Here is a 15473-nt window from a genome sequence, read left to right on the forward strand (position 1 = left end):
GCTCTTGAGTCCAAACTCTCATTGTCCTTGAGGTTGTGGGCGAGTGGCTGCTATAGCTGCCATAGCTTGCAGTCCTTCATCCTGACTGGAAGTAGCTTCCCCCATTTTCTCTTCTTCGGTGTAGGTGCGGAGGGAGCCTTAGCCTTAGACAGAGCAGTGGATGTGGCCTTGCCTTTACCGATGTCCTTCCTTGGAAGCATGTTTGTATCTACACAAGTACATTAATCAGTAAATTCAAAATATGGTCTTGCGACCCCACACTTAATAGTTCAACACATGATTTTCAACAATTTCCGAGGTTACTCAGACTTCACCTCATATTTTCTTAGTATGAGAGTCAAGCAATGACACATGGGTGCTTCCTCCAATTTCAAAGCATCGGGCTACCAGTGTGCCACCCCACACTTAAAATTTTAAATTGGTGCACGGCTACATAGCATTAGTCTTACAATCCCGGAGACTCGGGCTCCAATGGAGACAAAGAATGCCTTTGAGGCATTATGACAAACACTTAGTATGCACTAGTGCTATGGGAGTGCTTGTAGGGATGAGAGATTGCCTCACCCTCCCAAATCGGCTTGGGAGTTCCGTGCTACCACTTGTTCACACAATAACAATACCATTCCTATGGGGTTTATGGGGTTGGGACACACAAATGCATTGTTACAATAAAGAACAACCCCAAAATTTTTATCCAATGACATGCATTAAACAATTTGAAATTGCCAAAGAATGGAGGTAGAAATCATACCTTAGTTGTTTAAGAGGAGGGATTGCCCTTGAATTGATGTTGCAGGTGAAGGAAAGAGCAGAGGAATGCTTGTCTTCAATGGGTTTGTGATGGAGGGTGTTTGGCAGTGTGTTCTTGGCGTGAATGTGTGAGCTTTTATGAGCAGTAAGGTTTTGGGCGTTTAAGTTAGGTTTTAAGGGAGGGGGTTAAAAGAAACAAAGGAAAAGAAATTAAAATAAACCAAAAAATCACTTATCTGGCGACGCGAGGTTACTGCCTCGCCTTACCCCTCGCGAGGCGAGCTTTAACGCGAGCTCTGGGGCGCGCGGCGTGAGACTCCATGTGATATGCATCTTGATGTAACCCATGTGAGGCGAGCTCCCACGCGAGAATTTGATCTGGCGACGCGAGGCTTTTCGCCTGGCCCAGCTCGCTGGGTACCAGGCGACATGAGGTCCAGTGCATGACCCGCCGAAATTGCCTGCAAACATGTTAGTTCCTACAAACGAGAAGAAAAAATTCTAACTACACTAAAAATCAACTACGAATTGGGTTGCCTCCCAATGAGCGCCTTAGTTAACGTCACAGCATGACGAATACAACATTATAATAGGTTGCCTCCCATGAAGCGCCTAATTTAACGTCGCGACATGACGCAGACAATCGACTTAAAACTCGCTCAACATTGTTGGCTATAGCAAATGAGTCACCGATATTACTTTCGTCTCATCCATGCCCAAATAATGTTTCAACCTGTGACCATTGACTCTGAACTTGAGAGAGCCATCTTCTGAAGCAATATCTACGGCTCCAGTGGGGTGAATCTTTAACACACAAAATGGTCCTGGCCATCTTGACTTCAATTTTCCCGGAAACAACCTCAGTCTCGAATTTAATAATAATACCACGTCTACCGGCTTAAAATTTTGCTCAAGAATGTTTTTGTCGTGCACCAGTTTCATTCTTTCCTTATATAACCTTGTACTCTCAAAAGCATGGTAACGGAACTCGTCAAGTTCATGCAGCTCTGTGACTCTACTGGTTCCAGTGGCCTCCAAGTCCAGATTTAATTGTCGTAACACCCAGAAGGCTTTATGCTCTAACTCCACCGGTAAGTGACATGCCTTTCCAAACACCAATTTGTACGGTGAGATACCAGTCGAAGTTTTGAATGCTGTGCGGTAAGCCCATAGCGCATCATCCAATTTTCTCGCCCAATCATCTGAGTAACATTTACAGTTTTGGTCAAAACACTCTTGATTTCTTTGTTTGACACCTCGACTTGCCCACTTGTTTGTGGGTGATACGGAGTAGCAACTTTATGGCGAACGCCATATTTTTCCAATAACTTTGCAAAGGCTTGGTTGCAGAAGTGGGTGCCCCCATCACTGATGATAGCTCTTGGAGTGCCAAATCATGTGAAGATGTTCTTTCTCAGGAAACCAATAACTGCCTTTGCGTCATTTGTTGGAAGTGCCATTGCTTCTACCCATTTCGAGACATAGTCCACTGCTACAAGTATGTATTGTTGTTATATGAGCTAACAAATAGTCCTATAAAGTCGATTCCCCATACATCGAATACTTTCCCCTCTTGAATTGGGTTCATGGGCATCTCATGTCGACAAGAAATATTCCCCGTCCGTTGGCACTCATCACAACTTTTCACCCAGAAGTGTGCATCTTTAAACAGCATCGGCCAATAAAAACCTGACTCCAACACTTTAGTTGTTGTCCTTACACCTCCAAAATGTCCTCCATATGGTGAAGCATGACATGCCTGCAAAACAGAAGATTGATCTATCTCGGGAATGTATCTCCGGATCATGTTATCAAGATAATTCTTGAAAAAATATGGTTCATCCTAGAAATACATGCGACAATCACGAAAAAACTTTTTCTTTTGCACAGAAGACAAGTCATAGGGAATAATACCGCTTGCCAGGTAATTTGCAATATTTACATACCATGGTGTAGCCTTGAGGCTCGTTGCTAAGAGTTGTTCATCTGGGAAAGTCTCCATGATCTCCTCCACCTCAACCTTATTTTCCGCTCCTTTAAGCCTGGACAAATAATTAGCAACTTGGTTTTTTGATCCTTTTCGGTCCCGTATTTTCAAGTCGAACTCTTGTAGCAGTAGCAGCCATCGAATTAGGCGCGACTTTGACTCCCTTTTCTCAATTAGGTACCTGAGGGCGGCATGGTCAGTGTAAATAATTACCTTTGAGCCTATCAGGTATGACCTGAATTTATCAAATGCGAACACCACAACTAGCCTCTCTCCTTCTCTGTCATTGTGTAATTTAGTTGGGCGTCGCTCAAGGTTCTACTTGCGTAGTATATAGGATCCATGAATTTATCTTTTCGTTGCCCAAGAACTGCTCCCACAGTATAGTCGCTTGCATCACACATCAGTTCGAAAGGTTGCCCCCAGTCGGGGGCCACTATGATTGGTGCAGTCATTAGTTTCTTCTTCAACTCCTCAAACTCTACCCTATGGTCATCAGAAAACACAAAAGGGTGATATTTTTCAAGCAGTTTACACAAGGGTTTAGCAATTTTGGATAAATCTTTTATAAACCGTCTGTAAAAACCGCCCTGGCCAAGGAAACTTCTTATTGCTTTGACGGAAGTGGGTGGTGGTAACTTTTCTATCACATCAACCTTTACACGATCCACCTCAATGCCTTTACTTGACACTATGTGCCCCAAGACTATACCTTCTTGTACCATAAAATGGCACTTTTCCTAGTTGAGCACCAGATTGGTCTCCACACATCTTTTCAGCACTCTTTTCAGATTCTTAAGGCAGTCATCGAACGAGTCTCCCACTATTGAGAAATCATACATGAAGACTTCCATTATTTCTTCTACCATATCTTTGAAGATGGCCATCATGCACCTTTAAAATGTGGCGGGTGCATTGCATAGGCCAAACGACATTCTCCGGAAAGCGTAGACGCCATATGGACAGGTGAATGATCTTTTCTTTCTATCTTCCGGGGCAATAGAGATCTGATTATACCCCGAGTATCTATCCAGAAAGCAAAAGTGGGACCTCCCAGCCAATCTATCTAACATCTGATCAATGAACGGTAAGGGAAAATGGTCTTTTCGGGTGGCCTTATTCAATCTTCTGTAGTCCATACAAATTCGCCATCTTGTGACTGTTCTTGTTGAGATCATCTCGTTGTTCTCGTTGTGCACAACGGTCATTCCACCTTTCTTTGGCACACATTGAACTGGACTAATCCAGTTGTTGTCGGAGATGGAGAAAATGATTCCCGTATCTAACCACTTTATCACCTCCTTTTTCACAACTTCTTTCATGTTGGGTTTCAGTCGTCTTTGATGTTCTCTAGAAGGTTTGTGGCCATCTTCCAGTAAAATCTTATGCATATAAAAGGCCGGGCAGATACCCTTAATGTCTACAATGGTCCAGCCAATTGCAGTTTTGCACTTTATTAATACCTGCAAAAGCTATTCTGCCTGCACATCTAACAAACCAGATGAGATAATAACATGTAAAGTTGAGTTAGGTCCTAAGAAAGCATACCTGAGGTAAGGTGGTAGCGGTTTCAGTTCCAACTATGGTGGCTCTTCGATCGATGGCTTAGCTGGAGTAGTCTTTCTTTCTTTTAAATGCAAAGACTCAAATTCGAGCTCTCTTTTCCAAAACCCTTGGCCTTCAAGAGCCAGCACTCACTCTGCCAAGTCCTCTCCATTTACTTCCTCTAAGTTCATGAGACAGGCTGCTAGAGGGTCTTTAGCGTTTAGAGTCTCATCTTCCTCCTCCAAAATTACATCCACAACTTCTATCAGAGAGCAGTTAGCAAATTCACTTGGTCGCTGCATAGAGTTCTACACATTGAATGTTATCTCTTCATCGTTCAGTCTCATTTTTAGCTCTCCAGTTTCACAATCAATTAGAGCTCTCCCAGTGGCCAAGAATGGTCTTCCCAAAATTATGGGGATCTCCTCATCAACCCGACCCAGAATGACAAAATCTGCTGGGAATACAAACTTTCCAAACTGCACTAGTACATCATCAAGGATACTTGATGGCCTCTTCACTGTCCGGTCGACTAGTAGTAGTAACATGGATGTGGGTCTTGCTCTTCCAATGCCTAACCTTTTGTAGATAGACAAGGGCATCAAGTTTATGCTTGCCCCCAAATCACACAATGCTTTAGCAAAAGCATAGCTGCCTATTATGCATGAGATTGTGAAACTCCCTAGGTCTGACAACTTCTCAGCTATGGGTCTCGTCACGACAGCACTACAGGTCTGGCTTAGTGTAACAGTGGCCAAGTCTTGAAAGTCAAACTTGAGAGACATCAAATCCTTCATCATTTTGGCATACCCATGCATCTCTCTCAAGGAGTCAATCAGTGGAATGTTCACCTGGATTTGTTTCAACATCTCCATGAATTTCTTATACTGCTTATCCTTCTGATATTTGGCCAATCTCTGTGGGAATGGTGCTGAAGGTCACTTCCTTCCTGTGATTTGAGTTTTATCCTGCTCAGGCACTGCTTCTATTGTCGTTTATTGTGCTACCTCAATCTCCTTCGCAACCTCTTTTTATTTGCTTGTGCTCTCTTGTGCATGTTGTATCGACACCTCAGTTAACCCTGTTGAATCATCTACTTCAATGGGTACTGGCACAAGTGTTTCAGTTGGTTGGCTTTCACGAGCAATTCCTTGCTCTAGATCTAGGTCTCTACCATTTCTTAGACTCACTGACATAAGCTGTTTCGGGCCATGCTCTTTTGGATTGACTTGTGTGTCTACAGGTAATGTCCCTTGGGGGCGATTATTCAGAGCCATTGATATCTGTCCTAGTTGAATCTCAATGCCTTTTATCGCTGATTCATGTGCATCCACACTCTCTTGCATTTTTCCATTGGACCCAATCAGTTGTTGCAACATTCTTTTAATTTCAGACAACCCATTATCTTGTCTCACTATTTGTTGTTATTGAGGCTGTTGATAAGCTAGCTGCTGATTTTGCTGGTTGCATCCATGTTGCCTTTGGTACGATACAACTTGACCCTGTGGTCGCATAGCTCCAGGATTGCTGCTATTATTGTACTGCTGTTGTGTTGGTCTATATTGCTAATTCTGTTGCTCCCAATTCTGACCACCTTGCCTCTGTCCTCCATAGTTGGTCACATAGTTCATATCTTCCTAATAGTGCTGGTTGTCACTTTCTGCACTCCAAGAGCATACACATGGTTGGTTAATGTATGGTGTACATAAGCCCCCATTAGTCGCATCAACTATGTGTACCTGCTGCTTCTGGCCTGATTCATCAATCTTTTTGGTGAGGATACTCATTTGCGTCATCAGAGTGACCATATTTTCGGCTATGGCATTGTTTGGGTCCGAAGCCACTGAGTGAACAACATGAGTGATCGTAGAGTCTCTTGTCATCCATCCTGAGTTTTGAGCCATTTTATCATGTAGGATCTTGCATTCTCTGAATGATTTGCTCAAAAATGCTCCACCTGCTGAAGCATCAACATTCGCCTTTAACCTATCTGCCAATCCCATGTAGAACCTCTTCCCCAACATCTGATCTGGAATTCCATGATGTGGACACTTAACCAGCATACCCTTGAACCTCTCCCACATTTCTTGTAGTGTTTTTGTTGGTCTCTGCCTGAAGCTCAATATCTCATCAATTTATTTGGCAGTCTTATTGGGTGGATAGAACTTATTCAAAAATTGCTTGACTAATTCCTCCCAAGTAGTGATGGAGTTTATAGAGAGTGAATTAAGCCAAGTCCGAGCCTCTCCTATCACCAAGAATAGAAACAATAACAGCTTTATTGCTTCCGATGTCACATTAGGTTGCCTTTGCGTGACACATATCGACAGGAAATTTTTCAGATGCTGCTGAGGATCTTCAGTGTAAGACCCTGAGAAGAGTCCCATGTCCTGCAACAAATGTAGCATGTTGTTTGTGATTTGAAATGATTCCGCTTGTATCTTAGGGACTGCAATTACGGTTGCCAGATTTTCGACGGTGGGTTGTGCCCAATCATACAATGCTGCTTCTGGCATAAGAGGCACCACACCCTGATTGTTTGGGTCATTCCCATTATTTCTGTTGTTTAGATTTTCTATTCCGTCATCCATGTTTGGTTCGATTTGTTCTGTTGAGTTCTGTTGTTATTTGCCCTTCTTGTTTGCACGATTCAGTGCCTTGAAAACTTTCTCAGGATCTGATAATGCTTCGAATAATTCACCAGTTCTTGAGGAGTTTTTAGGCATGCAACTGTAACACCCAAGACTACAAATGTTAGAATTTTAATGTATTTAGTTTAAAATGAAGAAAATTGGCTACATTAAGAATTCTAGCACTTCTTTTAGCTGCAATTAATAACACCGTAAATTTTTCGGTAACGGCACCAAAATTTGAACACGCCCAACTATGCCTTATAAAAAGGACTAAGCGGTCGTTTCAAATATATTCTGGTTAACAAGTCCGGAGTCGAATCCCACAGGAAATTAACATATTAAGCACATCTACTAGACTCGCACAAATTCACGCAATCAATATTCAGAAATATTTAAATAACAGATTGGATGTTTACTAACTAAATATCACGTAATAAAAATGCAGTAATTAATAACTAACTACGAACAAGTTGTAGACAAGAATTGGAATGGTCTAAGGTTCTGATTTTTCCTATTGTCAAAATTCTTTCCACTACGTTTCCTATAAATTTGCCTAAATTTTCTCTGCCGATCATGAGCTCTCTGAGTGTCGTAATTTTCTCCCGAGTAACTACCACAATTTACTAGATATATTCTTCCAAATTACGCTAGTTGGCACTAAGTTACGACTCACTCGATTCACACCAAGGCTTCGTCATTCCTAATCCCACCTTTAAACACTCCCTATTGATCCCTCATATACGTTAGGAGTGATGTTGTTCAATAACTACCTAAATATGCACTCTCTTTCGAGTAATACACACTAAATAGGCACAGTTGATTGAGAGCTCTTTAATCAACCACAATATAAACGTAGTTGAACAAATAGAGAAAAAGCTACAGCAAATCTATATTAACGTAACAGGAAAATCATCCTCCAATAGGTTCCATCAAAACCCTAGATTAGAAGTTTAGCTACTCATACTCATAGCAACAATATCCCAAATATTTATCATAAATAAATTACAAAGTAAAGATGAAGGAATGTAGAAATCGATGATTCTATCCCCAACGGCTGTTCCACGAGCTATTCTTGCCTCCGGTTACAAAACTCCTTCGAAAGTGGTGTTTAATGTCTATTTATATATGTAGGAAAAGACCTAAACGACATAGCCCAAGTCCTAGTCAAACAAGGAGACGAAATAAGCCTTCAAAATCCAAATCAGGCTCGCCTCAGACTGTGCCTCACGAGATAAAACGCGAGATGCATCTCGACCCAGACCGTGCGGCCCCAGGTATTCAGCGCACTCATCCTCGCCTTGCCCCTCGCGTCGCCTGCTCCCACACGAACTCAGAGGCTCGCCTTGCCAGCTCTAACGCGAGCTCCATAGCTCGCTTCATTAGCTTCTTCATTTTTCTGCTGCTCACTTCTTTCTTTCTTCTTTCCAACTGTTTTCGAGCACGCTTTATAATTTAAATCTCCCTTTTACTCTAATTTTATCTCCAATGTACCTACACATAAAATAGACTCCATTACGCGCAAATAAAGTATAGTTTGGCATTAAAGTACCTAAAATGTAAGGTAAATAATGTACTAAAATATGGAATTATAGCTGAACATCATAAAGATTTGTGCCGCTAGTATAACAGAAGAAAAAAAAAGAACATAAGTATAAAAAATATTAAAATATACTTATCATAATCAGTATTATATAGAATTTCATATTACCAGAAATGATATATAGTGGTAATGTCATTTTATAATCGGCATTTTCTGCATGGAGCCGAAAGCAAGGGCTGGGTTCAAGCAAGTCCCGTTCTTTGGCTTTCCCTTTTAAGTGAAAGGAGGGTGAGGTAAGAATCAGTGGCGGAGGCAGAATTTTTACTAAGGGGGTTCAAAAAAAAAAAAGTTAAAAAATTAAAAAAGATTATGACTGGAATTGAACTTGCAACATTACGAGAGGTTTTAAACCCAATAAACTATGCTTTTGGACTATGTTAAGGAGATTCAAAATATAAATTATAGAGGTGTAAACCAAATTTTGTTTTATATGTACAATGTAAATTTTTCACGAAGGGGGTTCGGGACCCCCTTCCGCCCCTGGTAAGAACTAGTATAAGAATGATTTGATCATGAATAAAGTCTCTCTTTATTCATTCTATAGCCAGGGGCGAATGCAACTAACTGTCACCCCTAGGCGGATCCAAGATTTCAAGAGTATGCAAGTGCACTGTTGTGAAAAGGTTGATCTAGAATTTACACTTGATAGGTTTAACTTTAGTCTCTTACCATGAACCTACTATACTTTTGAAATTATAGGTTCAAAATTATATTCTTCTTAAAATTTTAGTAAGTTTCACATATATATCTATACTCTGTACCGAAAATAAGACCATTTGGAGTGGGATTTGAACTGCCAATGTCACTTGTAGAGGTGCACTCAATAATAATTGCATCATATAGGTGTCTTTGAACATGGGTGGACACACATATATTTAAATAATATTGAAGAAATATGATATTATATTGTTATACATGGTTTTGGGAGAGGAGTATGGGTTCACGTGAACCCATACTCCTTAACCTAGAGACACCTCTGTTGTCACCGAGTTCATCTAAACCCAATACTTTCGGCGCATATCAAAAATTTATATGTAAAATATCACGAAAAAAACAACAAATAATAGATATCAACCCATAACTTTACAAATATAATAGGTTCAATAGTAAGAACTTTGAAGATTGAACCAATAATATTTAAGTCCTGAATCCGCCTATAAGGTGAAGATACTAATTTATCTATTTTCAAGCTCGAATCCAAAATTACTATAGCACACCTTGTGTTGATATTTTCTTTAATAGTATGGGTTATTTTAACGTAAACATTTATATGCTTTAAGTTCAGCGGTTTGGAATAATGAAAAATAGCGTTACATAAATTGAGGCAGAATAAAAACATATGTACAATTATTTTCGTGATGAATATCTTTGGTAATGGCCTAAACAATCAAAGCTATGCTTTACTTTTCTCCAAATTATGTATTTTGGAGAAGTGTGGAAGATCAGAAAAGTTGTATACATTATCAATATATTTACATTTTACACAATGAGATGAAACGTAAGTAACTCTTACATTAAGTATTAATTAATAATCTAAAAAAGTTGTACATAATTTACTATAACATATAACATGTTAAATTGTAAATATTTGTGTACAGAATTATTTACATTGAGTTTATGTACAATATATAACTTAAATCTTTCGCGGATGTATCTGTTGAAGAGTCCCATATCGCTAGTAAAAGGAACGAAGAGATGTCACAGTTGGGATTTTGAATTAAAACGACCTTTTTTTTTTGTTTTTTATATAATAATAATAATAATAATAATAATAATAATAAGAGGTGCTAAGCTTTTTATTATCTTGGGATCGAGCTATTTTTTGCATGCAGGACCTCCCCCTCAGTATAGTGAATTTAACCACCAAGTTCGGGATGAATTGGTGTGGTTCCTCTACGTGGTCTCTTCGTATGACTTGGGCTGTACTCGCCTCTTTAACTAGATTTTGTAGTTGAGTCAGACTGAGACCCATCCCAATAAGTTGTTTATCCGATGTGAATTTGGAAGAATATTCCTTCAACATACGTGAAATTATGAGCAGAAAAAGTATAGAACCAAAGATGAAAGAAGCAATTAATTACACCAACTCATGAAGCAAAAAAGGAATACCCCTTCAAATTAATGAAGGAGTATAAGTAACATTAATGAAGTATTAGTCTCTAAACAAGCGGCTGCTTAATTGTTACCTTACGCAGAGAAAAGAGATTCATATCCATTTCCTTATTTACTCTTTCTTGTAATACACACAAATTTTCCTTATCTATTCTTCATATATACTTATTTCCTTATTTATACTTTTATTTATTTCCTTACTTCCATATTCATACTATTATTAATTAATTATTTCCCTCTTATTTATGCGTCTAATTAATTCGTACGTTCTTGACTCTTTTTCTCCTATAAATATCCCTCAAATTCTAAGCTCTCAATATTAAGTAAAAATGGCAGACATAGAGGAAGGATGTGAAGGAGTTTGTCTTGGTTTTCCAACATGCTTTTGCTTCATCTTCTTCGTGTTGGTAGAAATATTTACAATCAGTGTCATGTGTTCCCTTGCAATAAAACCACCAACTAGCTTGTTTACCACATATGTTAGATATATTCCTCAAAACCTCTGCAATTGCACTTTGTGTGAGACTTGGCCTCACTTTTATTTGGCAATCCTTCTGCGGAAGATTATTTTGCTAGCAGATTTCAAAGTATGAAGAGAAGAGAAGATCAATGATTTACTAGACTACTTTTTCGTATGTTATTAGTAGCTAGGTTTAGTTGATTTTTAAGTAGTAGTTTAATTATTACCACTACTTTAGGATTCTAAAATACTTTATTAATTTTATTTCAACATTCAATTTGTGTAAGAGTTATAATTAGTTTCTATTCTTGCAAGTTGATGTTTTGAGGTTAAGAGTACTTAATTATGTAATAGTATAGTTGGTTACGACAAATTTAGTTTTATTATCTTATTATGGAGAGATTTTCGAAGCTATTGTAATTATGCCTATACGTACTCTTCTTGATTTGTTTTTTCCTGATCAAGTCATTAAACAACAGTAACTTTTATTGAGTCAACATAAAGAAAAAGGTAGGCGATTAATGCCGGAGATAATGGAAAAGAGCATTCAACTAATTAATTGGTAACAGACAATTAATATTGAATGTTCCATCTAAGAAAATCTACTCTTGCTTTGCTTTAGAAAATCTAATTTTAGAACTCTAAAGTGACTGGTCGTATTGAAAGTTGTGAAAATTAGTAATTTGAAATAATATTATTAGCAAAAGTCGTACATAATTTACTATAACCTGTTAAATTACAGAAATTGTGCACAAAATTCACAAACTCATGAAGCAAAGAACAAGACGGAAATTTATTAACATTAACGAAGTAAACAAACTGCTATAAATTGTTACCTTTACAATAGTTGAGAAAGAAAAATAAAAGAGACTCATACTTATTTCCTTATTTAAAATTTTAGTAATTCACACTAAATTTCCTTATTTATTCATTATACCTATTTCCTTATTTAGAATTTTTGTGGTAATTCATACTAATTTCTTAATTCTTCTTATTTTTGCGTTTAATATACTCCGTACTTTTTATGAGAAAAGAATCACTACATTCTATACCCCCTCTCCAAAAAATTGCAGAAATATGACACTTTTTGGAGAGGTCACGTACAATTAGTTTTCGTGATGAACATTTTTGGCAATGGCCTAAATAATCAAAGCTATGTTCGTACTGCTGGCATGAAAAATCCAAAATGGACGATTAAAAGTAAACGGAAGGAGTAATATATAACTTAAATTTTTCTCGGAAGTTGGAAGTATCTGCAATATGGATACTTGAATTTCGAAGAATATTCCTTCAATATGATCAACAACATTATTAATTAAGGTCATTTTTTGACACTTATAAAAATACAGGCAATGAACCAACTTATATTTTACTGTTGAGTAGCTCTCGTTTGGCTATAGATTTTGGCTTCATTTTTTCAAAAAGAAAATTGAAATTTTTTTTTGTTTGTGAAATATGATCATGTTTTGGAAAATAAAAATTAAAAAATTTCAAGTTCCCAAAAACTTGTTTAGGGCAGTTTTTGGGTGATATTTTTTCTTCCACTCACAAAACTTCAGCTGTTCTTCAAATAAAATGCATGTCCAAACACAATTTCAACTTTTAAAAATTATTTTACAACACAACTTCAAAAAACTATTTTTTCAAGTTTCAATCAAATTTATGTCCAAACGCTAGCTTAATATCCGGAGGTTTGTTATCTCATTCAAATAGTGAAAGGGATTATTGTTTCCTAAAGTTCAAAAGTGAAATAATTCATATTTATTTTTTTATCCTTATTTGTGCGTTAATAATTCATATAATTACATAACTTTATTTTTTATTTGTTGTTCTTGGACTAAATATTAACTTTCCAGTAGTTGTGAAGGATATGGACAGGAAGCTCATACTTATTCCCTTAGTTATACTTTTAGTAATTTGGTAATTCCGTGTCCAAAGTTTATTATGTTTAACGAGGCCTAATTCTTTTAGGTTCGGTTTAATTAGTTGAATCCAAAGTTGTACGGGATTAGGTTTCTATTTTTGTAAGCATAAGTCGTTCGGCTTACAGGGGTGGCATGTGGGCCAGGCCCGGTCCTAAGTGGGCCGGTCCTAGGAGGACCGGTTCTAAGCGGTCCCGAATTTCGCGGGCTTCTTGTTGGAACCGGTCCGGGACCGGGACAATGAACTAACGGTCCCGTGTTAAGTGGGCCGGTCCCGGACCTAAGCGGGCCCAAACGATCCTAAGCGGGCCCAACAGATACTTTCTTTTTTTAAAATTATTTTTATACAAGTTAGACAAAAAAAAAATGATAATAAAAATATCTAAGGTAATTCCTAGTAAATTATATTATAGAATTGTCACCTAAATATTTTAATTCAAATTTAAAGACAAAAATATTATAAAGAGATATTCAAAGCAATGCGTTATATTTTATATATATATATATATACTATACTATACTATATATATATCTTAAGATATATAAGCTATATTCGATTTACTATATATACATCTTAAGATTTATACATTAATATTCGATTTATATACTATATATACATCTTAAGATATATATATACTATCGAATGTGGCTTAAGATATCTCTCTCTCTCTCTCTCTCTCTCTCTCTCTCTCTCTCTCTCTCTCTCTCTCTCTCATATATATATATATATATATATATATATATATATATATATATATCTTAAGATATATATATATATAGTATAGTATATATATAAGCTATATTCGATATATATATTTATATACTATCGAATATGGCTTAAGAAAATTTGGGGGGTTAAATGGCTATTTTGCAAATAGCCAACGGCTATTTTGGCAGACCAAACGGCTAGTTTTTAAATGGCCAAATGGTCAAATTTTTTTTTTAAAAAAAAATTATCCGCTGGGCCCGGATAGGACCGTTTAGGACCGCTTGAACCGACCCACTTCTCAGTCGGTCCCGGTCTCGCGGGCCTCGCCTATGAGACCGGCCCACTACCCGGCTCACCACCCCACGGTCCCGGTCGTATCCGGTTAGGACCGTTTAGGCCCACCACCCATGTGGGCTTGCGGTCCTGGACCGGTCCCGGTCCTAACCGGCCCACATGCCACCCTTAGGCTTATTGCTGCTAACTAGGGTGTACATAGGTCGGGTTGGTTCGGATATTTTAATTACCAAACCAAACTAATTATATCGAGTTATTAAATCTAAAGACCAAACCAAACCAATAAAAGTTGAGTTTTTAAATCTCGGTTTTTCTCGGATTTTCGGGTTGTTTCGATTTTGTTTTTCATAAAGTCTTCACAATACAAAACATAGAATTTGTGCTCCAAATATTTCTTTAATCCTAGTAAGGCAGAACTATATAAGGTGTTTTTTAATAAAATAACATAAATATGAGATGATTCATGGTATTGTACTAAAATATTCAACAATAAAGATGAGAAAATCGCATAAAATAAATATTATTAATAAGCCATAATGAAAACAAACATAATTTAAAATTACTAATAAGTTGCTAAAATAAGTACGACTAACAAGTACTATTATTTACGTGACTAAACATTAAAAGAAAAATAAGTTATGCATTTTATCTAAAACATAAAAAATTTAAATAATAGATATCCAACACTATTTTCATTCGTATTACAATTGAATTGAATGTAGTCTTTTATTATCATTAGTATTGATTTGATTTTGGTTTAGGATTTATTTGAGTTACTAACATTTATGCACTATAAAATTTATTGGCGCATCCAAAAATTATAAGTCCAAACTTGAAATAATACGTTAAAAGATAAAATTATGAAAAAACTTAAGAAATATTTATAAACTACACTACAATAAATTTTTTTATGTATTAAAATTATTTAAAATTTTTATACATATAATGTCGGGTTGGTTTGGTTTCGGTTTGACTTTATTTAGTTAAAACCAAACCAAATCAAATATCGTCGGGTTTTTTTTCCAATACTAAACCAATCAAACCAAACCATAGTCGAGGTTTTTTTCTCGATTTGACTCGGATTATCGGGTTGGTGCGGTTTATCGGTTTCATTTGTATACCCCGCTGCTAACTATAAATGTGGCCTTAATTAAGTCTTTTACAAATATCACTCAAAATCTCAGCTCTCAACAATATATACATAATTACTACTAATAAAGATGTCAGACATAGAGGATGAATGTTGTGCAACAGTTGGTCTTAGTTTTCGTTCTCACATGCCTTTACTTCATTTTCTATTTTGCTGGTTGAAATATTTGTAATCAGTTTCATATGTTATGTTGCATTCAAACCACCAACTTGTTTACCACATATGTTAAATATATGTCTCAAAATCTCTGCAATTACACTTCTTGTGAGAATCAGCCTCATGTTTATTTGGAATTGCTGCTCTGCTGCCGA

General features: G+C 37.1%; 3 protein-coding genes across 3 annotated transcripts; all 3 read right to left on the minus strand.

Annotated features, from left to right (window-relative positions):
* Window positions 1-50: 50 nt before the first annotated feature.
* On the minus strand, window positions 51-3462 carry LOC138894822 (uncharacterized). The gene is made up of 6 exons (XM_070179552.1): window positions 3060-3462; window positions 2672-2958; window positions 2440-2509; window positions 1450-1952; window positions 1172-1229; window positions 51-208 (listed from the first exon to the last, which is right to left on the minus strand). The coding sequence occupies exons 1-6, from the start codon at window positions 3460-3462 to the stop codon at window positions 51-53; spliced, it is 1479 nt and encodes a 492-aa protein (XP_070035653.1).
* Window positions 3463-4590: 1128 nt separating this feature from the next.
* LOC138894823 (uncharacterized) lies at window positions 4591-5157 on the minus strand. Its single transcript, XM_070179553.1, has one exon. The coding sequence runs from the start codon at window positions 5155-5157 to the stop codon at window positions 4591-4593; it is 567 nt and encodes a 188-aa protein (XP_070035654.1).
* Window positions 5158-6417: 1260 nt separating this feature from the next.
* LOC138894824 (uncharacterized) lies at window positions 6418-6873 on the minus strand. Its single transcript, XM_070179554.1, has one exon. The coding sequence runs from the start codon at window positions 6871-6873 to the stop codon at window positions 6418-6420; it is 456 nt and encodes a 151-aa protein (XP_070035655.1).
* Window positions 6874-15473: the final 8600 nt, after the last annotated feature.

Source organism: Nicotiana tomentosiformis, chromosome 6 (genome assembly GCF_000390325.3).
Source record: "Nicotiana tomentosiformis chromosome 6, ASM39032v3, whole genome shotgun sequence".
In the NCBI taxonomy this organism is placed as follows: domain Eukaryota; kingdom Viridiplantae; phylum Streptophyta; class Magnoliopsida; order Solanales; family Solanaceae; genus Nicotiana; species Nicotiana tomentosiformis.